The 22,875-nt window shown below is 53.4% G+C and overlaps 7 protein-coding genes across 7 annotated transcripts; 4 read left to right on the top strand and 3 right to left on the bottom strand.

Moving 5' to 3' along the window:
* Positions 1–427: 427 nt before the first annotated feature.
* On the bottom strand, positions 428–3,071 carry BO72DRAFT_43488 (glycogen [starch] synthase). Its single transcript, XM_040943260.1, has 4 exons — positions 2,303–3,071; positions 884–2,246; positions 630–825; positions 428–568 (listed from the first exon to the last, which is right to left on the bottom strand). The coding sequence occupies exons 1-4, from the start codon at positions 2,765–2,767 to the stop codon at positions 451–453; spliced, it is 2,142 nt and encodes a 713-aa protein (XP_040803412.1). The 5' UTR covers positions 2,768–3,071; the 3' UTR covers positions 428–450.
* A 1,444-nt stretch (positions 3,072–4,515) lies between these two features.
* On the top strand, positions 4,516–5,645 carry BO72DRAFT_43261 (uncharacterized protein). Its single transcript, XM_040943173.1, has one exon. It carries the CDS (start codon positions 4,640–4,642, stop codon positions 5,204–5,206), a length of 567 nt encoding a protein of 188 aa, XP_040803411.1. The 5' UTR covers positions 4,516–4,639; the 3' UTR covers positions 5,207–5,645.
* A 2,076-nt stretch (positions 5,646–7,721) lies between these two features.
* On the top strand, positions 7,722–8,070 carry BO72DRAFT_494262 (uncharacterized protein; the record flags this gene model as incomplete). The annotated part of the gene is made up of 2 exons (XM_040948446.1): positions 7,722–7,814; positions 7,891–8,070. The coding sequence occupies 2 exons, from the start codon at positions 7,722–7,724 to the stop codon at positions 8,068–8,070; spliced, it is 273 nt and encodes a 90-aa protein (XP_040803410.1).
* A 523-nt stretch (positions 8,071–8,593) lies between these two features.
* BO72DRAFT_446206 (GARP complex component) lies at positions 8,594–12,379 on the bottom strand. Its single transcript, XM_040944241.1, has 3 exons — positions 11,952–12,379; positions 9,051–11,892; positions 8,594–8,998 (listed from the first exon to the last, which is right to left on the bottom strand). Exons 1-3 carry the CDS (start codon positions 12,169–12,171, stop codon positions 8,806–8,808), a joined length of 3,255 nt encoding a protein of 1,084 aa, XP_040803409.1. The 5' UTR covers positions 12,172–12,379; the 3' UTR covers positions 8,594–8,805.
* Positions 12,380–12,605: 226 nt separating this feature from the next.
* On the top strand, positions 12,606–15,289 carry BO72DRAFT_446205 (MCM DNA helicase complex subunit MCM5). The gene is made up of 4 exons (XM_040944240.1): positions 12,606–12,849; positions 12,906–13,032; positions 13,095–14,500; positions 14,557–15,289. Exons 1-4 carry the CDS (start codon positions 12,713–12,715, stop codon positions 15,047–15,049), a joined length of 2,163 nt encoding a protein of 720 aa, XP_040803408.1. The 5' UTR covers positions 12,606–12,712; the 3' UTR covers positions 15,050–15,289.
* A 2,727-nt stretch (positions 15,290–18,016) lies between these two features.
* On the top strand, positions 18,017–19,397 carry BO72DRAFT_43129 (uncharacterized protein). Its single transcript, XM_040943132.1, has 2 exons — positions 18,017–18,226; positions 18,296–19,397. The coding sequence occupies exons 1-2, from the start codon at positions 18,112–18,114 to the stop codon at positions 19,276–19,278; spliced, it is 1,098 nt and encodes a 365-aa protein (XP_040803407.1). The 5' UTR covers positions 18,017–18,111; the 3' UTR covers positions 19,279–19,397.
* A 339-nt stretch (positions 19,398–19,736) lies between these two features.
* On the bottom strand, positions 19,737–22,375 carry BO72DRAFT_446203 (transcription factor TFIIIC subunit TFC1). The gene is made up of 5 exons (XM_040944239.1): positions 21,963–22,375; positions 21,584–21,893; positions 21,450–21,527; positions 21,281–21,389; positions 19,737–21,209 (listed from the first exon to the last, which is right to left on the bottom strand). The coding sequence occupies exons 1-5, from the start codon at positions 22,101–22,103 to the stop codon at positions 19,829–19,831; spliced, it is 2,019 nt and encodes a 672-aa protein (XP_040803406.1). The 5' UTR covers positions 22,104–22,375; the 3' UTR covers positions 19,737–19,828.
* Between the last annotated feature and the right edge of the window lie 500 nt (positions 22,376–22,875).

Below are 22,875 nucleotides of genomic sequence, written 5' to 3'. Positions count from 1 at the left end.
CTTGGCGTCTCGAGGACAATCACCACTGTGAACTCCACCCCTCCGGTTTCGGACTACAATTCCTGTGTATTTGCCTCTCCATGTCTACCAGCAAGTGTCACCATAGAACTACTGGCTATGGACGGAATGGTTCAGTGCATTCGAAGTATCTAATCTCCAATCTGTGTAGTGACTGAGTAGAGAGGATGTACAATCGAGGCATGCGAAGGAGAGGGAACATTTCAATATTAAACAAGGGGGTGAAAAGAACCAAACTAATGGAGCACGGCAAACGGAACGATGCGCTGTATTCAGGACCTACAAATCGAGACAATTCGACAATAGTCAAAACTGCAAGCATGCTCGGACGAAGGCAAAGGACTGGCACAAAATGCAACAACTACATAACAATGTGTTTCACATGAAGGAAAGACGGACTTGGGTGTCGGTTGGTATCGTATAGACAATCAATCATGCATCACCATTCAACGAAAGCCGGTCGAGCGGGGAGGCAGGCCGATCGGTGGTTTTCTTCGTTCGGAGAGTAAGAGGGAAGTAGTGGTCATCTGGCTCTTCTTCCTCGCTGGTCCTGTGCATTGAAAACTGGTTAGCGACTGCATGTTCTCCACAAGTATCAGGGCTCGACTTACGGAAGTCGCCAAGCAACATAGTCCTCCGTGCTGAGACCTTCCTTGACCTCCTGGAGGGAGGCAAAGTCTCCCGGGGTCATCATTCCAGATCGGTCCCTTGGAGATCCAGGAACAGAGAGGGGACGCGAGATCTTCTGCTCTGTGCCCCCGATGATATCGTAAACGTCCTCTCCGTTTTCGAACGACGAAGGATAAGCTACAAACGCTGATCAGTACCTAATAGTGAGTGTCCAAGTAACGAGGGGAATACGCACCTCTCCGCAGAGCAAGCTGCCGGGCCTTAACGTACTCCAGCCCCATCCGCTTCCAATCCAAAAGATCGCTCAATCTCTCGGTCCGGTTTCTCTGGTTGATCCGTTGTCGCCGGCTTTTTTGAGTAAAGTTCAACATAAAGTCCGTAAGCTGGTTCACAGAGTCGTCCACCCCTTTCATGCGACGGTCCACAATATAGATACCGTAGTCGGACGAGTTCTCGATCAATTCCTCCATATAGCAACCGAAACCAGAAAGGTTGGTGGTGATGCTAGGAACGCCCATCACCGTACACTCGGCAGGGGTGTATCCCCACGGCTCGTAATAAGAGGGGAAAACTCCAAGGTGGGTGCCGCGCACAAAGTCATCATAGTCAAGCGGCAACACTGGGTTGGAGGAGTTCAGGAACTCAGGATGGAAGACCACTTTGACTCGGTCCGACGAGTGGTTAAATAACTGCACCCGACGGATCTGATTCAGAATTGGGTCTTCATGGTCATTGACCATATTGTGGGTAACGATAGGCGGCAGGCCGTGGCGCTTCATGGCAAAAAGCCGACGGCGCAAAAGAACGCGATCTTGACTCGTAATCAGGTCCTTCTCATCCGGCATGTTGTCGCCCTCTTTCCATGCCAAAGAGCGCTCATACATGCGCTTGCCAATGCCCTGCTCGATGTTATGGATGGTCTCCCGAAGCGACTTCACGACAGCTTGGCCCTTCAGCGACTCGACAGTGAGTGACGAAGTCTGAGCAGGCATGATGATGAAGGCGACGACCGTTGTCTTTGATCCGCTCGCCTTGAGGCGGTGGTTGAGACGCGCCAGACTTTCGATGAACATATCCACACCTTTGTTGCGGAACTCATAGCGACCGGCAGTGAAGACATACAGAGTGTTGTCGAGATCGAAGTCGTTGTGGCCGTAGAAATGTCCACGAACGAAGTCATTGATCTTCTCCTTCGATTGCGAGTGCAGGTTCTGGAACTCATGAACAGCTGAGAACTTCTTCACATTCAGTCCGTTCGGTAGCACACCATCGGGCTTCCGCTTGAGCAAGTGCTCGCTTTCGAAGGCAGTGATGTGGGAGACGGTTGTGAAGACATCGGCCGTGTGCGCTGCAGCCCGCTCGATACAGTATCGATGGTAGATGCCGCGCTTACCGGCCTCTGCGTCGACGTCAAAGTGCTGCAGGTTGTTGTAGAAGTCTACCGACCCTGCGCATAGATAGCGACCGAGCAGTGTGGCGTGGGTTGTGAAGATCGTGGTTAGGTCCATATGGCGCCTCTTCGTCAAAGGAAGGGCAACACCAGCAAGCCACTCATGGAAATGAGCCACAACTGCTTTGCGACGTTCGTGTGCGATGAACTACAACACTTGGTTAGCACTTTCATTTATGCCTGTGGGATTTCTCAGTCGCATACTTCACCCAGGAACCATGCTACCAAGTAGCCAAACACAATGGTCTCATTCGTTTCGGTATCTCCTGCGGGAGAGGGAATTCCGGCCGTATTCCACAGGTCTCCCTTCCACTCGTCCAAGTACTTGTAACCAGTTGAAGTGTCAATGAGTAGCACACGAGGGGCACCTTCAATCAGCCAGCGGCCATAGACAATCTCAATGCCACGCTCTTTCATGGACTGGATTGTCTCAATTAGTCGAGGGTTCGATGGAGTCAGTTCCTCGACCTCAACCGCTGCGGAGGCTCGGTTGAGCGGTCCGATCAGGGTGTATCGTTCACCATACTCGGCGGTGGTGACGGGAGCTTTAGACTTGAGGACGGAGTAGATACCTCCCACCCGATTGGCGACCTCAGTTGCGATCTCAAAGAGCAGGTGGTTGCGAACATCTCGCTTGGGAGGATCTTGACCGCTGTCTTCGCTCGCCATTGTGCGCCGAAAGAGCTGTGTGGGTGCAATAAAGCGGGTGCGGAGGAAGCTCTAACGATAAGCTGGAGAGAAAGAGAATCCGACGATGAGCTACTTAAACTCACGTCAACACACTCTTGGTGACGGAATGGGAGGGGTTTGGGGGGGAAAGAAGGGAAGAAATGTAGAGAGAAGAGCAAAGAAGTAAAGAAAAAAAAAAGAAGAAAAGAGAGAGAAGAAAATCTCCAGGAGGAGGAGATGGTGACGTGCGGGGAGAAATACAAGGTGGGTGGCGGGGGGAGGAAGAGGGAGAGAAACAGGCAGACTTGCTGCTGCTACTCCTACTAGTATACTAGTAGTACCGTACAGGACGGAGTTCAAGGTCCAATACGGAGTTCACAACCGCTAACCTGCCAGGCGAAATCCTGTCATTTCCTTAATTTGCGAGGTTGCTAGGGACAATTTAAAAACCCCCCCAGCACAGGGAGGGGAAGGGCAGAAATTAGCTTCCTTTCCTTTCATGTCCTACTACCCTTCATTCAATTCTGTTAAATAAGATATCCTTCGTGTTGTGTCTCTGTCGCTCTGTCGAGCTCACCGGGAGCAGGTTGGGCTAAAAGCTGAACTAACCTAAAGGTTGGCGTTGCACGGACGCATCCCCAGTTCTGGCCTCGGCCTCTTCTGGAGAATCTCTGGAGTGCTGGGAAGCTTGGAAGAGGGACCCCCGGCTAATGACAACCCCCGGTTGGTCCCGTCAATTGCAGAATCATCCGACCAAATGATGATCCGTGGAAAGCGTTGCAACAAGACCACTCCATCGAAGCTCAGACTTACGTTACTCTGCTGCTGCTGCCGCCGTCTGCGAGTTTTACGTTTTGTTGCCTCCTCTCGAACAAGGATAGGGGAACAGGGGGATGGTCTCATTTGTTCATTTTACGTGACACACACAAGGGAACGATCGATTTCCGCCATGGTCGAGCGAAGGAGGGGGTGAACGAGGAGGCAAGCGGTGATCTCGTATCAGGGAAAATGCCCCCATCCCAATGGATGTCCCCATCAGCAATTGTAACGGTGTCGTTCCTTTTTTTTTAATATTTTTTTTTATTTTGGTTCCCCTCTCTCAACAACGTATGAATTGTACTGTACCTACCGTACCTCGAAAAACCAAAGTTTGTCTCCGCTTGGCTCCGGCAACCGGATTAGGTAAAAAACTGGGTAAATCTGGGCAAATCTGGGGAAAGCTGCTTCGTACCCTGACGTCACCGTCCACCCGCCCACCGCCTCACGGTCCTCGCTTGCCAATCGTGCCGTCTTGTTGCTTTTAATCTGATGCAGAGCAGCCACCCCTCGTGCTGCAAATCTTCCATGCTGACGGCACTCATGCGCCATTCAAGCCTACTGTGTTCTCCTCTCTTGTACCTTTTTCTTCCGAGCGACAAAACAATAGCATTCGTGGTCACCAGTTCGCGCAATTGAGTTCGCCATGATTTACTTCCAACTCATACACTCCCCGAAACTCGCTCTTACCGCTCCGTCTTGGATCTTCAGACCTTCAGTAACAGGACATTTAACAATGCCATGGCTGCTCCTCAGCTGGATCGACCGGAAATGTCCTGCGCAGCATCTCTATCGCATCATTCAGTGAATTGCGCGGTAGGCGCTGTGCCAGGAGTGACTTGAGATTCTCCAATGTTTCTACCTCAGTGGATCGCCGTTGCTCTTCATTTCCCATACATCTGATCTTTGGTCTTCTAGTGAGTGACTCGAGTCGCAGCTCAGCCTCACAGTCAGAGCCCGTCACCCTCTTCCCCTCATCCCCGCCCCCGCTTGCCACCAACGCCGGATCATACCAACCTCCACTTGTACCCACTTTGCCATCGGTCAGATTAGGCCATGCCTATGAAGCAAATTCAGAGCCACTTTCGGGGCCTTATGTCGAAATCGAATTGTCGAGCACCGTGGAGAGTCCTACAGGGGCTCTGGAGGTCCTTCCAGAAATCGAGCGAACCTCCTACGCCTCAACCGGACATGAAACAGGTCAACAATCGTGTATCGCCCGACTCGCAGGCCATCAACTATAACGGTATCTCTGCCCTCGTTGAAGGCGGTTACATGCACGTTACCCCACAAAGGCTCGTTGTTGTCAATCCTGACCCGGAGTCCGAACCTGCGGACAGTATCCGCTCGCTACGACCGTTCCTCTCATCTACAATGCGATCGAGCTCTTATACCCACTCTCTGACCTCCACGCGAAGCACTCGTCCAGAGAGTCGCCTGTCGAGCGTCGATACCAGAGCCACGAGTATCTTGTCCGAGTCCCAAGAGAGCTCTTTGTCGTTTGACTTGGACCACGAGGAGGTCGATTTATTCTACCATATCATTTTCAACGGACTGAGGGTCCAGATCAGCCGCAACCGAGTGCCCCAGGCGCTAGGCTTTCTACCCGACAGGTCTGATTAGTTTAGGGCGGTGGTGGGCGTTTTGGATCCAAGCTAGGCCCCGGCGTGGTTTTGGTCGGTGGAATGCATTAGCTTGGATTTGGTTCTTGTCACGTCGTCAGATACCCTTGCATACTGGAGTTTAAGGTCCACTTTGAATTGGATGCAATTACCAGATTAGTATTAAGTAAAGAACTCAGTCCGTTACACGTAGGGCCTCGGCCAGTTCCGGAGCATCAAACAAGCCCAAGTCATCTATGAGGATCTATCATCTCCGCGGCCGCGTTATCCTCGCTGTCCTGATGCCCCTCACCATTTCCTCGATCTGGAAGATTCCTCTAAAGAGCACCTTCAGCTCTTCCGTCTCGACCGTCTTAACTTTTTGACTAGCGGCAATCTAACCAGATCTTTCATAGTGCCAATATGGCTTGTCAGCTTGATTTCTGGGGGGCCCCAGCTCCATCGCATTCACCGTCTCCGAATGTCTTTATTTGCCCACGATCCTAGTAGTCATTGAAATGACCCCTCTCTCTCCGCACCCCCAAACAAAAGAACCAAAATAGTAACTATGCCCGCTAACGCTTACCACTTGTCAAGATATTTTCTAATTATCGTCGCGGTTCACAGTACTAGGTAGTTGTTCTGGCCAACGCTGCGACCGGCCCATCTCCGCCGCACGAGCTACCTACTCCGCAATGGCCCCATCCATCAACAATCCAGATTCCAGACCTGCCTAGCATCCTCACTAAAACCCTCCTCCAAACGTTGACATTGACAAACAACAACCACACCACCACCCAGCCCCCGCCCGGCCTTGGCCTTGGCCATAGCCATGGCCCTGACCTTTCCCCGTCCCCCACCATCGCCTCGTCCTCCTCGCACAAACGCAAAGGCCATCCATGACCCAACCGAGACCGAAATCGTTGTTCCCCGGTGCACGCACGCGCAACCCCCACGGCTCACGGTCCCGATCGCTTTTCCCCTTCCCCCCGCCCAAGCCGTTTGCGGTATCGGTAAAGCGCCCTCCGTACCGCACTGTCCACGGTCAACGTAACCATAACCAAGGCCATCATCGCCCTCTTGGCACCCGTCGCCTGTCGCCTGTTACTCGGGAAACCTGACCACTTCTACATGCGCGCTCCGTGTTTCTCGCCCCGGTTCATCCCGGGCTAAGACGGTTGCGTGAGCGGAGGAAGGGGATGTGGGAGGTGAGACCGGGGTCGGAGCCGGTCGCTTGCCATTGCGATCATACCGCATACCGGGTTGCTTTCGCTGTGAAGCCGAGGATGCGCGGGAAGTGGATCCCGGGGTTGGGGGGATTTAACAGGTTGTGAGGGAGCGGGCTGGTCGGCGATGTGAATTGGTCCGAGGGGTTGGAAATTACGGTCGATGGGGTTGGGTAGTAATTGGGGGTTGTGTCTGGATGGGAGGGAGTGAGAGTACAGAGGGGGGGAGGGGAGCTGCTGCTGCTGCTGGGGTTGGATTGTGATTATGGCTTGTGTTCTTGTGGCTTGTCAGCTGGAACGGTTGTAGTGTTGTAAGCTATATATCACTGGGTGGTGGGTATGTGTAGCTCGGGATTGTGTTTCTAATTCCCATTGTCTAATATTCGACACTACTTGATGATCCAAGGTGAAGCTTCACGGGTTTCTGTGTCGCAAATATGGAAGGGATTGGAAAAATCGCCGAAACAAAGAGACACAGAAGGGAGGATGGTGATAGTACATGTAGGGTACGGGTGCCAACTGGCCATCTTGGGCCTGGACCTGAGTCCGGACAGTTTGCCTGGTTCAATGCCGAAGGGAAGCATCGCAGCCATCAACAACCAGCGGTAACAAATCTTCCGATCTTTTAATCTTTTAATGAAATATCGGTGAGCTAACCCTAGCACGATGATACTCAGATCCAAGATCATTGAGATCTAGATCAAATCGGAGGTCTCAAAGGATCCCTTCAGTGTAACCCGACCCTTTTCCCATCTGCAGGAAACCCGACCCTCGGACTCCCGCCTCCAATTCCGGATCCCGTGCTGTGCACTCCAATTTACACACTTTCCGCTCGCCAGCCTACGACCACATCAGTCACGCAGATAGTCCACCCCCAATTGAATGCGCAATGAAATCAAAGCATTAACATGTCTTACCCCTCGCCGATCACTACCATGTCCAACACGCAGCGAAGAGGATGGAAGAGTGAGCGAGAGAAGTGACTGTACCTGATCTCAGACCGGGTCCCATGAAGTCATTGGGTGGGGATAATGACTTCATGATGCTGTCAGCACTCGACGTGCGCATCCCAGAATCAATGAACACATCACCACCAGACTCAACATATAAGTTCCCTTGCTTTCCTTACCGTCTTCATCACAATCACAAGACAACGACTACGAAACTCTCAAACTCTCAAACTACAGTAAGTCATCCACGACACGCCCATCGTCAAAGCAGCAACCAAGCTAACCCGATCCCAACCCCAGCAACCAAAACAAACCACCTCTCTCTACCTTTTTCAACCACCACCACAAACCCACCCACAAAATGCCTCGCGGAGCCGAATACGACGACGGTGTCCCCCACAGCGACAACGCCATCGAGGCCGGCCAGACCAAGGTCCACGGCACCAACCCCGATGTAAGCCCTCCCCATTCCCTTCTGTTTTTGTATATACACAACCTCGAACGAACAACCACTAACACCTCCGAAAAAGAACGACACCCTCAACCGCGCCCAGCGCACGGCCCCCCTCCCCGAAGAATCCGGCCAGGCCAGCGGCTTCATCAGCGCCCAGGGCAGCTCCGGCCCCAACAAGACCGGCAGCGGCAAGGGCGGCCACGAGCCCAACACCCTCGGCGGGAAGAAGGGGACCGGTGCCCTGCCCGGCCAGTAGATCGGTGGCTGGCTGCATGACCAGAAACCTTTTCTGATTGCATTGGAGTTTTCGGGAGATGATGAATCGTTTTTTTTTTTTACACAACGGCTTACGATTGACGCGGTTGCCGGGGGGGATATATGATATCCTGCTTTTGGATGTATGATTAGATGCTTTTTTTGTCCCACTTGTGATGTGTGGATGATGATGATGATTGATCGTCTGGTTACGACGACGGTGCCTACTGGTTAGGGGCTTAGATTAATGGACTTTGTTTGTTCATTGTGTATTCTTGCTCTTGTTCTGCTTGCTCTTGTTCTGGGGGGTGGGGGTTGTCGGGAAAGGGTAGTACATGAAGTAGTTGTGGATTAGACTGCTGGTCGAGTGTCTACACTTGCGTAAGATGTTACAGCTTTGGTCTTGGAGTTGAGTTTGGGCAGTTGGGATGTTGTTTGGGGGAAGTATATGACCGAGTTATGCTAAGAAGGTGTATTTGATGGGACCTGGGCAGGGGTGGTTCTAGAGTTTGCAAGAGGGATCCTATGTAGGTGCATGAATTAAGTATGTATATATAGAAGAAATGGCTCACTGGAGCTGCTGCCCGAGTAAGCGAGAGTATGTCTCCTGGCTGCACTTCTATGTACGATAAACGAACAGTCAATGAGGTCAGACAGCCTCACGCCTCCATACACTGAGCAATGGGATCTGAGCCAAGAGATCGATACAAGGCGAATGTATATACTAGCCAGACAGCTACTTCTGGCTCCGGCCAGTGTCGGTGGTCTCGGACGACCCCTTCGATGAACTTCCGTCGACCGGGCTGGACTCGCGTGGCTCCGTGACAAGGCTTTTCTGTTGCACCAGCTCCAAGAGTCGCTGGCCCAGATCGCCAAAGCCGTCGATCTTGCTCAGCTTGCTTTGGAAGTGCTCCGCATCACGTTGCAACCTGCAAGCTTGTGTTAGCTGCGTCCGTCCTCTAGAGGCAGTTCATATCTTACCGTTGCTTGGCCGCCTCCGAAGTCACCTTGACCTCGTCAAAGGCTTTCGTCCACTGCTCGCGGTAGCTCTTGAACACAGGATCCATGATCATCATGACGGTCATGTCGGGAAGGTGCTTGCTCAGCACCCGATGCAAGGTGCCCGTCTCCTTGGCCAGCGTCTCCATGTATGGGCTCACAGTGGTGGATCCAGCAGAAGCATCCCAGTCGATCTTTTTCATGGCATTCACGTGGATGGCAGATCGTGACCCCATGATGTCAACCAGTTTCTCATGGATGCCGTTCTGGTGCTCCTGATACAGCCGCTTCACTTTGTCGAACTCGCCCAGCAGCGGAATCGAGGGCGCGTGTCGGCGGACAAACTCGCGGACATAGGGAACCAGCGCAATGATGAAGCTGAGTGCCTGCGAGGATAGAGCCAGGTGTTTCGTGGTGATGTTCTTTAGGCCCGCACTTCTCGTGGCGCCAGCACCCAGGATCAGCTGCGAAGACCGGGAGTTGAACAGCTTCAATGACTCCAGAAGCCCGGGTGCAATGTCCTGCATCATACTGGGAATATTCGCCATGAGGAACTGGAACTCTTCGATGCTCCTCATCATCGCCACCCCGGATTCGGTGAGAATGTACTTCTGCTCGTCGATCACCGCACTCCGCAGCTTCTCCTTACCCGTACCATTGGTTGTGCATGGCGCTGTAGGTTTCGGTTCCTGGTGTCCGTTTGAGGACAGCCAAATTTTGGATGCATCGGTCCAGAGCTCGATATCTCGCGTACTTGCGTTAAGTATCCGGTCCAGGATAGCGTTCTCGTCCTCTCCGAAGTCCCGTGCGTCCCATTTGTCAGAATCCATAACTTCGACAATGCGGCGCCGTTGGCTGTCGCCAAACCGGTTGATGTAATCTCGAATTTGATTTCCCACAACCGTTTTCAATGCGGCGCCGCCTCTACCGGAAATAGCCTCACATTCGTCCGCAAAGAGTCGGTTCAGTGTAAAGTACTTGAGGAAGTCTTCCATCGGCAACTGAGATGTTTGTTCCGAGCGAACTTTCAGGACCTTTACAACTTGAGACTGAGCAATGTCAACCGCCTGGCCAAGAAGACTGGACATGTCCAGAACCTGTAGAATCTCATCTTGCGCCATGAGGGCCGCAGTCCTCTCTGCTTCCAAGGCCGGAGTCGTCGGGCCTTGCGGGTTTGGGCTTGGGGGACCCGAGCGCACACCTAACGAGACAGGATTTCCTAATCCACTGGCGATATCCAGAAGAACTTTGACTTGAACACTGAGTCTTCTCAAAGATTCACTGATCCCAGTGTATACCTTGGCTAGCATTTCATACGAGTCCTGAGCGTCCAAGGCGCGAAGGTTGCGCGCAAGGATCGACGACTTTTCTTGTTGACTAAGCTGTTGGGATTTGTGCGTGGACACTGACACCACCGATTCACTGTCGTCGTCGCTGGAGCTGGGCATATGCTTGCGGATAAGACTCTTCATCTCGCGTAGAACTGCTGTCTTGAAGGAAGTCGCTGCAGGTGTTGTGTGGCGTAAACGAGCAAGACCAGTGAGATGCATGCGCAGTTTCGACCGCAGTTGCTCATCAAAATTCATATAGGCGGGAGATTGCGCGGCGCCGGAGCGTGCACCGCGTTGTCGCTGGAAAGAGAATCCCCATCGCTGTAGCGTAGTATCTAGCGGTACATCCTCAACGTGCTGTCTCAGGTCGCCGAGAAGGTCACTTAAGAAACGGCTCTCATAGCCGCTACCAATTCGAGATCTTAGTTGGTCCAAATCCTCAGACGCACCTTCGAGCGCTTTCAGTCGCCGTAAGTCGACCGTCCTCTTTAATTGTTGCTGTTCTTCGTTTGTCTTTAATGGACTTGCAGCCTGTTCCCCCGCCATCAATCTCTCCACCTCTTCAAGGCCATCGGCAGCCTCCTCGATGTTACCATTCTCGACGAGCGCTTCACATCGGGAAACTGACTCGACCACATCGCGGAGCTGTGCCACGGCATCCGCCAGCATACGTACATTTTCCCTCCGTCGCCGCAGATTCACAATCTTGAGACCTCCTAAAGCCATCTCACGGTCAATCTTCTGTAGGTCCTTCCGCAAGACTTGGATGCGTTTCACCGAGTCGGCGGCTTCTGCATGGAGCTCTCGCAAAGACCCGAGTGCGGTAAAGAAAGATTTGGAAGCCGTGGAGATAGAAGAGATCAGGTGAATTTCCACGGTGTCCATGTACCATGAAAGCTTTTCTTGCAATATAGCATTCGTAGCGAGAGCCTTCCTCCCCGTGGCAGCTGACTCCACGGCGGCTCCATTCTCCGATTTGTCTTTGGAAGTTAAAATTCCAGACTTCTCCGACACCACATCAAACGTTCGCGGATTCTCGAGACGGAAGTCATCCTCGAAGTATACTGTGGGGATTGTGGACAAGGGAGTAACGGCTTGACCCCGACCACGGCCAGCATATGACCGCCTCCTGCCCCGCGTATCATATGGAGAGGTCGCTCGAGAGTGATTCGATAGAGTTGACGGTCGGCGTTCCCGCGATGCAGGAGCCAAAGAGTCCGCATCTTCCGGCTTCGGTGAGGCCTTGCCCCCTGCCCGCACTAATTGCGAGTCCTGCTCTGTATTGCTTTCTTTGGCTTGCTGGAAGGCATCATACAACGATCCAACTTGAGAGAGATATGATTCGAACGCTTTAGAGTCCACATGTGGTATATTGGTCAAGGTAACAGGAGGAATGTCACGAGTCGTGGGTGGTTTGTATCCGGCGGTGCCAACGGCGGTATGAGGCACAAGACCCGTGCGCACAATCGGAGGCTGCAGGAGAGTAGAGATTGCTGTCGTTGAGAAATGAGGTTAACCTTCAGTGTTCGAAGTAGAGTAAACTGGGCCGTACCATTCTGTCCAGATTCAGCGATAGACCCATGGCGGCTGGAGGGATCCAGAATTCCCCCAATGCTTGCGATCGAGCTTGCGGTTGATCCTCTCCTTAAGGGGTATCTTTGTGATGAGATCCGAGGGGATTCGATCTGTGTGAATGAGAACTGAGATAGAGAAGGAGTTGAGGCGCCTGAGGCCAAGCTGTCAATCGACTTCCGGGGACTGGCAGAGGACATATTGATGCCGATTTGGCGACTGACAAGTCCCGCGGTCACCGTGCTGTTGGGAAGGGAACACTAGGTGAACATGACAAGTGGACAGTTGTGGTATAGCAAGAAAGAGACCGCCAGCAGTTCACTAACAAGCAGTGTTCACCACTGGGAACCAGGATTGAACGGCAAGAGAGGGCAAGTTTGGAGCAAATTGGAAGCAATTGACTCTTGCTGCAACGTCACCCAGCTCCATCTGATACGGGGGGGGGGGGGGGGTTTCATGATAGCTCGAACCCGATCGGGTAAGGCGCCAGGCCCCGGGAATGATGGATGACAAAGACCCATCCGAGCCCCCTCGGAACCCGGGGCTGGGTTGTTCCGTAACTAAATTGATCTTTGCCTTAAGGCCAAAAGCCACTTAACGCGTGAGACCGACGCGACGCGTTCCATTCGTGTGCCGTTGCTCAGGAAGATATTTGCAGTTTCTCCTCGCAACGGGATACACCGAAAACCTACACACCTCATCACAACTGCCACCCCACCTCTTGTCACTGCCGTCACCACCATGGATAGACGCACCCCCTACACTCTGAGCGTCCTCGCTCCCAGCGTCGATGGTGTCGATGACTCTCGCAGTCAGATCCAAGCGAAATTGAGGGAGTTCGTCTTGGAGTTTCAGTTGGATAATGCATTTATCTATCGGTATGTTGACGCCGCCGCCTTGTATGCCACATCTTGATATTGACTTGCCATCGCAGTGACCAATTGAGACAAAATGTCTTGGTCAAGCAATACTATTGCGACATTGATATTGCACACATGATCTCGTACAACGAGGAGCTGGCCCACAAGCTCACCACCGAGCCTGCAAACATCATCCCCCTCGTAAGCCCATCGATTCCTTCTTAGGTCGAGACAGCTCTAACCAGTACTTCTACCCACTTCAGTTCGAGTCAGCCCTTCAAGAATGTACTCGACGCATTGTATATCCCTCCCAAAGAGACGTCGAACTCCCACCTCATCAGCTCTTGCTCCACTCGTCCGCAACACATATCTCGATCCGAGACCTCAACGCTACCAATATCTCACATCTCGTGCGAATCCCGGGTATCGTTATCGGCGCCTCGACGATATCGTCCAAAGCTACCCAGATGCATCTCCGATGCAAGAACTGTGGTTATACCGAAAATCTTACCGTTGAGGGTGGATTCGCAGGGATGCAGCTCCCCAGAAAATGTGGCCGTGAAAGGCAGCCAGGCGATCCTGACTCGGAGCCGTGCCCGCTCGACCCATATGTTGTTTCGCACGAGAAGTGCCACTTTGTCGATCAGCAAGTCCTGAAGCTGCAGGAGGCGCCTGATCAGGTTCCTGTGGGTGAACTTCCTCGCCACGTCCTCATTTCTGCCGATCGCTACCTCGCCAACCGAGTTGTACCTGGTTCCCGTTGCACAGTCATGGGCATTTTCTCAATCTATCAATCGTCAAAGGGCGGAAAGAAGGACGGAGCAGTCGCCATCCGCAACCCTTATCTGCGGGCGGTCGGTATCAGCACGGATCTCGACCACACTGCCAAGGGCAATGCTATTTTCTCTGAGGAGGAAGAACAAGAGTTTCTGGAGCTCAGTCGTCGTCCCGATTTGTATGACGCCTTGGCACGAAGTATCGCCCCGTCGATCTACGGAAACTTGGATATCAAAAAGGCTATTGTCTGTCTGCTGATGGGTGGCTCGAAGAAGATCCTTCCCGATGGGATGAAACTTCGTGGTGATATCAACGTCCTCATGCTTGGTGACCCCGGTACTGCTAAGTCGCAACTACTCAAGTTCACAGAGAAGGTATCGCCAATTGCAATCTATACCTCCGGTAAGGGTTCGTCCGCGGCGGGTTTGACTGCTTCCGTACAACGTGATCACGTTACGCGCGAATTCTACTTGGAAGGAGGTGCCATGGTGCTCGCCGACGGCGGAGTTGTCTGTATCGATGAGTTTGATAAGATGAGAGACGAGGATCGTGTCGCTATCCACGAAGCCATGGAACAACAGACCATCTCGATCGCCAAGGCCGGTATCACCACGATCCTCAACTCCCGGACGTCTGTCTTGGCTGCAGCCAACCCCATCTTCGGACGTTATGATGATTTGAAGACCCCGGGCGAGAACATCGATTTCCAGACTACTATCTTGTCGCGTTTCGATATGATCTTCATTGTGCGAGATGATCACGAGCGCAGCCGCGACGAAAGCATCGCCAGACACGTCATGGGTGTTCACATGGGCGGACGAGGCATTGAAGAGCAGATCGAAGCGGAGATCCCCTTGGAGAAGATGAAGCGGTATATCAGCTACTGTCGCACGTATGTTACCACCGCCCTTTCGAATGCTATGAATAGAGATGCTAACAGTGCCCCAGCCGTTGCGCACCTCGCCTGTCCGATGAAGCAGCCGAAAAGTTGTCTTCACACTTTGTCACGATCCGGAAGCAGGTCCACCGTCACGAAGTCGACGCTGGCACTCGGTCGTCCATCCCCATCACCGTTCGTCAACTCGAGGCCATTGTGCGTATCACTGAATCGCTAGCTAAATTGAGCCTGTCGCCCATCGCAACGGAGGCTCACGTCGACGAAGCCATCCGCCTCTTCCTGGCCTCGACCATGGACGCCGTCAACCAGGGTGAGGGCCAGGGAAGCAAGGAGATGATGGAAGAAGCCAGCAAGATCGAAGACGAATTGAAGCGCCGTCTCCCCATCGGCTGGAGCACGAGCCTGGCGACGTTGAAACGCGAGTTCGTCGAAGGCAGAGGATACACCGAACAAGCCCTCCACCGGGCTCTGGTGGTCATGCAACGCCGGGATACCGTTCAGATCCGCTCGGGTGGAACCCAGGTGTATCGACACGGTGTGTAATGTCTCTCTGCTTTTTCTTTTGGCCTCTGGGTCTCTCTCTCTCTCGGTTTGACGTCCAGTGACACGGTCATGACTGCTTGCTGCTTTTTCTGATTATGAAAATTTCTTTTTGGCGGAATCTCGTTTACATACCAAATTGGGTTTCGGGCACAGCGAGGATGAACGGTGTACGGCGCAGGTGTTGTTATTCTCCCATTCTACGAGAACCCTATCTATTTAGAACAATCAATATAACGCACATAATAACTAAAGACAAGCGCTCCACATCATGATTTGATGGCATCTTCTTTTGGACGCATTGACAAGACACATCGAGTTATAACTCGTCAGTGAGCTCGCGACATGCGAGGGTGGAGCTTGACTGTCTTGGAAATGCTCGAGTGCTCTTTTCAACCCCACGGGCGAGCCCAATGACAGCTGCAGTGAGAGCGCACACCGAACCGGGGAAGATTGTAAGGGGGCCGGGGACAGGGCAGCCGGCGGGGTCTGTATCATAGTCCAGCACCTTGTACTCGTACTTCACAATGCAAGGTTGCAAATTAGCCCGACTCGCGGGTCAAGAACGTCTTTTGTTGCCTGGGCCTTTCACAACAAACACGTATTGGGAGTTTGTTCAGCATGTGCAGTCCTGGTGTGTCGAGTGTGCTTGGATCCCGAAGTCGCTCAACTCCCTAATCTCTGCAGACTTCGAGGGGAGAGGGGGTGTTCGCGGCTTTGATAATTCATCACTACGGATCATACCACACCAGACACACGCTGCGCGGCTAGCCCTACCCAAGACCGCACATCATTAGACTAGTGCTACTAAGCTTCCAGTGGTTCTGGGCTCATCCATCATCCTGCTGCAGCAATATGAAGAGGGTGCTCCCCGCAGCCCGGCCAGTGGTGACAGTACCCTTTCACGGTCAGTATCTGAGTCGAGAAGCCGGATTTCCCCATGCGGCGGCGCCGTGGCAACCTTGAGACGAAGTCATCCTCGGCAGGCGACCCGCATGAGTATGTATGTATGTATGCCATAGCCAATCCTCGAGGGCAGAGGGGCGGTGGTGGTTCGTCACTAGCTGTCGCGAAGAATGGAATGTGAAGTGCCGCCACCGCACTGCCATGGCAGATAGTCCATACTGAGTATATGTTAAAGCACATGCGTCGCCTCCCGACGGCCGGCGGGAACCATAAAAAGAAATGCCCCTGAGGAATGCTTCACAGATCCTCCTCGGTCAGTCTGGCTGGTTCACGGGGTAATCCTGTTCCGGCGCGTAGCAACGTGCATAGTTGCCCTTGAGTTATGGGGGGGGAGGGGAGCGAGGTGAAATGAAATGTCAAGTGGTGATAATTATAGAACGTTAGGTGGGAGGGAAGCTCGAGGTGCATCGAGTAAGGATCTTTTTAGGGGGCTGTCCGTGTTTCAGCGGTAATGCAACCGAGACTTTGGGAGAGGTTGAAACTGGTGGTGCTAGGTGAGGAGAGGGACTGTATGGTGGCCGTGGGAAACTATACTACGGAAGATGAGGACGGGATAATGGGCTGGTATCTATCTAGCCGCCGGCAATAGCGCCGCATTCAAGGGATGCAGATGCAGCTGGTGAAACAATGGGATGGAGCCGATGTCGACGTGGTCCACTATTGACGGACACGCGACAGAGTTGCCAAGCCAGCGAGCGCTATGGAGCAGCAGAAGGAGTGGAGGAGGAGAAATGGTGGTGAAGACGCGACGAGACGACAAGACAAAGGAAGGGGGTCGTGATGGGCAACGCGTTGAAGGGATGGGCGACGGTCAGAAAAGAAGAAGATCAGTGGGGGCTACGGTGGTTTTCAGGTTGTACAACCATCGTGAGGGACTGGATTGACTTCATCATGCTTAAGATTTCTGTAGAAGTAATGTTTAAAACCACTAGATCAGTACTGTAGCTGTTAGATCTTCAACTCAATTATAAGCGTGGGGTTGGAGGGGCCATGGCCAACTTAATTGAAGCTGAACGCGACGCGCCTCGAGGTGGAGGGGGGAGGGGGGGGGGAAGAGACGAGACGTGTAGGGAGAAGGAAAGAAGAGTACGGAGTACTCCGTACTCGTAGAACAAGACGATGGAGGATGGAGGGGAAAGAGGAGAATGCGATTGTCGCATCAACCAATTATCAGGCAATAATGGAGCCTACAGCCTTGCATTGGTGGTGAATTGGTGATTAATGCCTGGAAGTATAGCTTACTGGAGTGAAGTTACTGGGCAAAGCTGAAGGTAAACTTGGATTGAATGTTACCACTATTACCCTTTTGGGCCAAGGAATAAACACGAACTTGACGCGACTTTTCTCGACTTTCCTCGACTTCCTTCCAACTTCCTCCCCAACTCCCACATTCTCCATGCCTACTTATACATTACAGACTCCCATGGTCCCTCCCCTTACCACCCATTATCACTGCCACTTTCATCATCACCTTCACCTTCCCACCCCTCCCACCCACTTACCCCTACCTTCCTCGTTCCAGTCACTGTGCAGGCAGGAATGACCTTCTAGATACCTTTCAGTGTACGTGAGAGGCGTACGACTTACTTGATTATCCCGTTACCGATCTCCTGCCTCCCCCCCAACCGTCTGTCTACTTCACCCACCTCAACCCTTGCCTGGTTGAAACTCTTTATATCTTCCTTCCGCCGGCTCGCTCGTTTCCCTTTTCTCTGTCACATCCACCCCCCGCTCGAGTGACTTGGCTGGCTCCGATAACGAGATCGTGGTCCAGCTCGTATTAACTTTATTGAAACACACATCAATTACATACATACTACGGATATTCTCATTTGCTTGCTGTCTCGATTCGCTTCTCGATTCGCTCCTAATCCCGTCGATCATCCTCCGCCGCCAATCACCTTCCATCCTGCCCGGTACTCCACGGCGTTGACCAAAACAGACTTGTCTCTCAGTCACTGCAACGCCCGATTCATTGCCCCGGCCGGTCCCTGTCGGTCGCTCGCTCCTATTTTTACATCTTCAACCCTTTCCCCTTCTTCCACCTCCAACAAAATCTTCTCAATTGGTGCTTGCGACCACCACCACCCCTCGTCGACATGGCCGCTCTTACAATGACCCCGACCGCCGTTCGCCAGCCTTTCGCCAGCCTGGATGCACCTCGCATGCGTTCCTTGCTCCGGTCCAAGCTGAATTTGAAAAACAAACAAGACGGTATGTTTTGTGACCCATCATCTCCGCTTCATCCGTCTCCTGATTGGGGTACTGACTGCCGTGGTTCAGGTGCCATCTTGTCCAAAAAACCCCAGCCAACAATGGAGGTTGACTCGGAGAATATCGACCCAGTCACTCTTAAGCTCTCAACCAAGCGGAAGCGGACTATGGACGACGACGACTCTGAACCAGCGATCAAGATTTCTTCAAAGCCGTCCAAGACCTCTCGCGTGGTTCTGACCACTCTCGAACCAAGCTCTGCTCCTCGTATGCCTGAAACGCCAACCAAGCCGATTCTGTCTACTCCCAAGTCGGCTCCCATCCTCAAGCCTGCTGGACGCTCGCCTCAACCAAAGTCATGCAAATCTTCCTCTCGACGTTCCACCATCGCTAAGAGCCGACTTGAATCGACCGGTCGGAAAGCCGTTCACCGCCCCTTCTCCCTCGCGGCTGCCTTGTCGGGTCCAAAGCCCAAGCGCCAGTCCAATCCCAAAGCACCAGCCTCCTGGGCGTTCGATATCTATGTTGATAACGAACAAGAAGAAATGACGAACCTGATGCAACACTCTACTTGCGTCCTGGACATCAATGACCAGGAGGGCAAAGTACAGACCTCGGGCCGTGGCAAGGAGAACGTTCCTCCCGTGGAACTGGGACTGGATCTGCCACGCTCTCGCGAGCAGGAGTCTCCTGCCGCCGCAGCACGCAAATCGGTCATGATGGAGGAGTCCCGAGCGCCTCTCGGGGACCTGAATGCCGCTGACTTTTACGGCGATGATTGCCATGCTTTCTCGTATGTCGTCATTTATGATGATGAGGAGACAGACGGCGCCGACAAGAAGGCGCCACTCCACCGTTTGCCGCGCACTAGCCCTCGGTCCATCCCCAGCAAGCTTTCGAGCGTTTCTTCCATATCCTCCCTCCTTGAGGCCTCTCTTCCATCCGAGGCCACCACCGACGCCAAGTTGGAGCCAACGGAGGCTGAAATCGAGATCTGGGAAAGCGCAAGTGCTGCGGAAGAAGCAGCCGAGGCAGATGAAGCAGCTGCTTGAGTCATTCATTCGCGCTTGATGCGCCCTTTGCATCGCCAAAAAGGTGTTCTATTGGTTGTTATTTTGTTGTTGTCTTTGTTTTGGCGTCTGGAAAGCTCGAGAGTGCACTGCATTATATGGATACCCTACTGGCTACTGTCATTCTGATTTTCTTTTCTATGTTGATCTCATCCTCTTCGACCTACATCACCACGACTCAGCAACCCTCCCCTTGTGCTCCTTCGCGTTCGCAGGCCTATGTTCCTTCTCTCGTCTACCTTGACCATACTACCTACACCGCGCGACCTATATTTATCCGAGGCTGGACAGCTCATATCACTAACTCTTTCCTTCGCTCATAACTCAACCAACGCCTGTGTCCGCATGTATCAGCTAATGGCCAGAGAATGTGTCATGCCGTTTAATGTCTTATACGAACCACCTACTTCTACTACCTATTTAAACTTAGAATAAATTTAGCTAGCTACAATAAATGAAACTTGATACAATCTGATACCTTGGTAATATAGTTGTGTACTTCAATTGTATCTCAGCTCCCAGATAGTCGTAATCATCTGAAGGTATCAATGTCCTCATCTTGCTCACTCTCGCCCTCATCATCCTCCTCATCCGCCTCATCCTCATCCTCCTCCACTGCAGCCGACACCGCAGCGGCCGCTTCCGCCGCTTGGGCCTCCAACAACTCCTCCTGCTCATAAGCCTCCTCCTCCCCTTCACCCATCTCCTCCCCAACCTCCATTCCCTGTGTATCTATTTGCTCCTCGTCTTCCTCTTCCTCTTCCTCCCCGTCCCCCTCCACCTCCTCTTCCTCCCCACCAACCACATCCTCCCGGAACTGCACGCGGCGCCCCGCCGCACTCCGCCGCGTAGCCATCCCCCTCCCCCTCCGTCGCTTGCCCGCGCGCTTATCCGCGGCGGCCCGCTCCCGAAATGCCGGCGCACTCTTGATGATAGCGCGGATCTCCGTGGCCATCATGGTGCTCTTGGAGGTGGCGGTGGCGGGATCCAACCAGAAGTCGGTGTTGATGGACTCCGGGGTGGCGTAATCCGGCAAGGCGAGGATCTGGGCGAACTCGGCGTCGTCGGTGGCGCGGTCGTCCAGCAGCGCCAGCACCTTGTGGCGCATGATGGTCTTGAACTTGGCCAGGGTGCCGTTCCCGTACCAACCGTCCGTCAGGACGTCGCACCTGTCGCGCAGGAAGCCCGGCGGCGGCGGTGCGGCCGGGCTTTCGGATGGGAAGAGGATGTTGCGGAGGATCGGGTCCTGGATGTCGCAGTACATCCACATGCGGCCGTCTCGGGCCAGCGGCGGCTGGCCCGTGAAGAGGTGCGTGTCCGTGGGCAGCTGGCCCGGTTGGTGGTGCAGTTGGTTGTGGAAGGGGGCGGTCGGGTCGAATTGCGGGACCTCGTTGGGCCGGAAGTAGGCGTGGCGGCGCGCGCCGTCTTTGTTGTTGTTGATGCCGGTACTGCTACTGCCAGCGCCGAAGTAGCCGTCGCGCGCGACGTCGGCGTCCCGCGGTTGGATCTGGAACATCAGTGTCTGGTAGATGTGGTTCTCCGGTGAGGTGCGCGGGTCGTGCGAGAACCGGATGATCGCGTCGCGCCACGGCCCGGAGCGGAAGACGTAGCCTACGTAGGGGATAGCGTGGCGTAGGGCGTATCGCTTCTCGACGGTGGGGAGCGCGTTGCGTAGTCCTCGTCGCGTCCAGGCCGGTCGCGAGCTGAAGAGGCCCTGCAGGATCGTGATGGTTTCTTGGAGCGTCGGGTCCAGCGTCGAGATCGGGGGGCAGTTGTCCCGCGGTTGCGTGGGGACTTCCGGGATGTCGTAGGGGACGAGGTGCGTGTGCACCTTTACTGTGCGTTGGGTGTTCACGGTTGTGATTTTGCCGGTGGTGTCGATGGATTTTTGCATGGTGGGGTTTTGACGGTAGCTTGGGGAGGGGTGTTAGTTTTGGTTATTTGGGGGTGGTGGTGGTGCTGGTGGTGGTGGTGGTGGGCTTACATGTAGTTGAAGGGCAGGTCGCCGTGGCTGAAGGAGGGGGGAGGGATGATGTCCACCTTCGAGGTGATGCCTTTGGTCATGTCCAGGTCGAATTGCTTCATCTTCTCGTCTGTTTTGGGGGAGGTTAGTTTGATGTTCATAGTGCTTGGAGGCTGATGCAACGGCTTACAGTCGAACGGCAAGATATGCTCGCGGAATTTGTTTGCAAATGCGCTCGATGCCGTCGAGAAGACAAAGTCCGGCATTCCTAATTTCGTTTAGGCCCTGTCGGTCGATGGCTTCATGGGGCAGCAAAGCTCTCACCTCGAAACACATGCGTCCGCTCGATCATCCCTACCGGCTCTACTTGATACCTCCCGACATTGTCGTGAAGGCTTTGCAGCACTTCCCGCGCGCTGCGTCGCGGCGCTTCCACATGCCCCGTGGTGATGGGAACCCCGGTGAACGGCTCATCGGAGCCCTTCTTGCGTTTGCGACCCGTCCGCTTGGGCACCGTGACCTTGACCAGGATGTTGTTGGCCGTCGAGCTGATCGACTTCATCGGTCTGGACATGGCATCCTCCGGCCGGAGGAAGAGCCTAGCCGGGCTGTCCGCCTTGGGAGGGTTGAGGATCTGGTCTGCATTGTCAGAAGGTGGTGTCTTATCTTTGTATTCTGGAGTCTGTTAGGCTATTTTGCTTACTCGCGTGATACCTGCATCGCCGCGGAGGGTGTCAAGGGCTTTGTCGACATTTTTGATAATAGCGGGATGTTCCACGCTGACCATGCGGCGAGCGGGGATGGAATAGAACGGAGCCGTTCTGGACTCCGTGGAGTCTGTCATGGCAATTTTTTTTGGTGTTTTGGGGTGTGGTATGACGTTTGATGGTGCGGTTATAGATCCGATGGTCGACCGCGTGCTCAATATATTTTCGGTGGAGTAAACCAGAGTATGCGGACGGAGAGATGCGCGCTCATGTGACGTCAGTTGCTGAAAATTGTGATATCCCTTCTTCCACACAGAGGGATTCTCTGGTCGACCCCTGTTCAAAATCTGCAGAAGCGGTAGAAGCGACTAACCTACAGGACTATCACCACCTATTCAGGAGAATCTCGTCTCGTCGAGGTGGAATTGGAGGTGGTGGGATCTATCCGCACAGCACGTGACCGGCATCACAATCACAATCCAGGGGAGAAAAACTCATCCCGAACTGGAACGCCTCAGTTCATCGCAGACTGACGACTGACGAGCTGGAACAGACTAGACCATCGTCAATCTAGCTGGAGATTAGTGCTTCCGTGGTAAACCATCAGATGACTTCGGGAGACCATTAGACAACTACTTTAGTATCCATCTCACGTATCATGTAAATTGTGCCAGTACGTTCTATTGCATATATGCACCTCCGTACTGGATGTACTGTGTACACAGTATGTATACTGTAGTGCAGAGTACTCCGTAGTCCGTAGACCAACCGGAACCACTGTGATTCACTTTGCCTGTTCCTTTGAAACCAACTGCAGTTCAGGTGCAGGAGCAAGACTCAGTCCAGTCCGAGCGCTTCTTCTCATCTCAGCCACATCCCAGCATTCGATGACCTTAACCTTGCTCTCTC

This window comes from Aspergillus fijiensis (assembly GCF_003184825.1).
Source record: "Aspergillus fijiensis CBS 313.89 unplaced genomic scaffold BO72scaffold_13, whole genome shotgun sequence".
NCBI lineage: Eukaryota > Fungi > Ascomycota > Eurotiomycetes > Eurotiales > Aspergillaceae > Aspergillus > Aspergillus fijiensis.
Note: the sequence above shows the minus strand (reverse complement) of the source record. Positions and strands in the feature narration are given on the sequence as shown.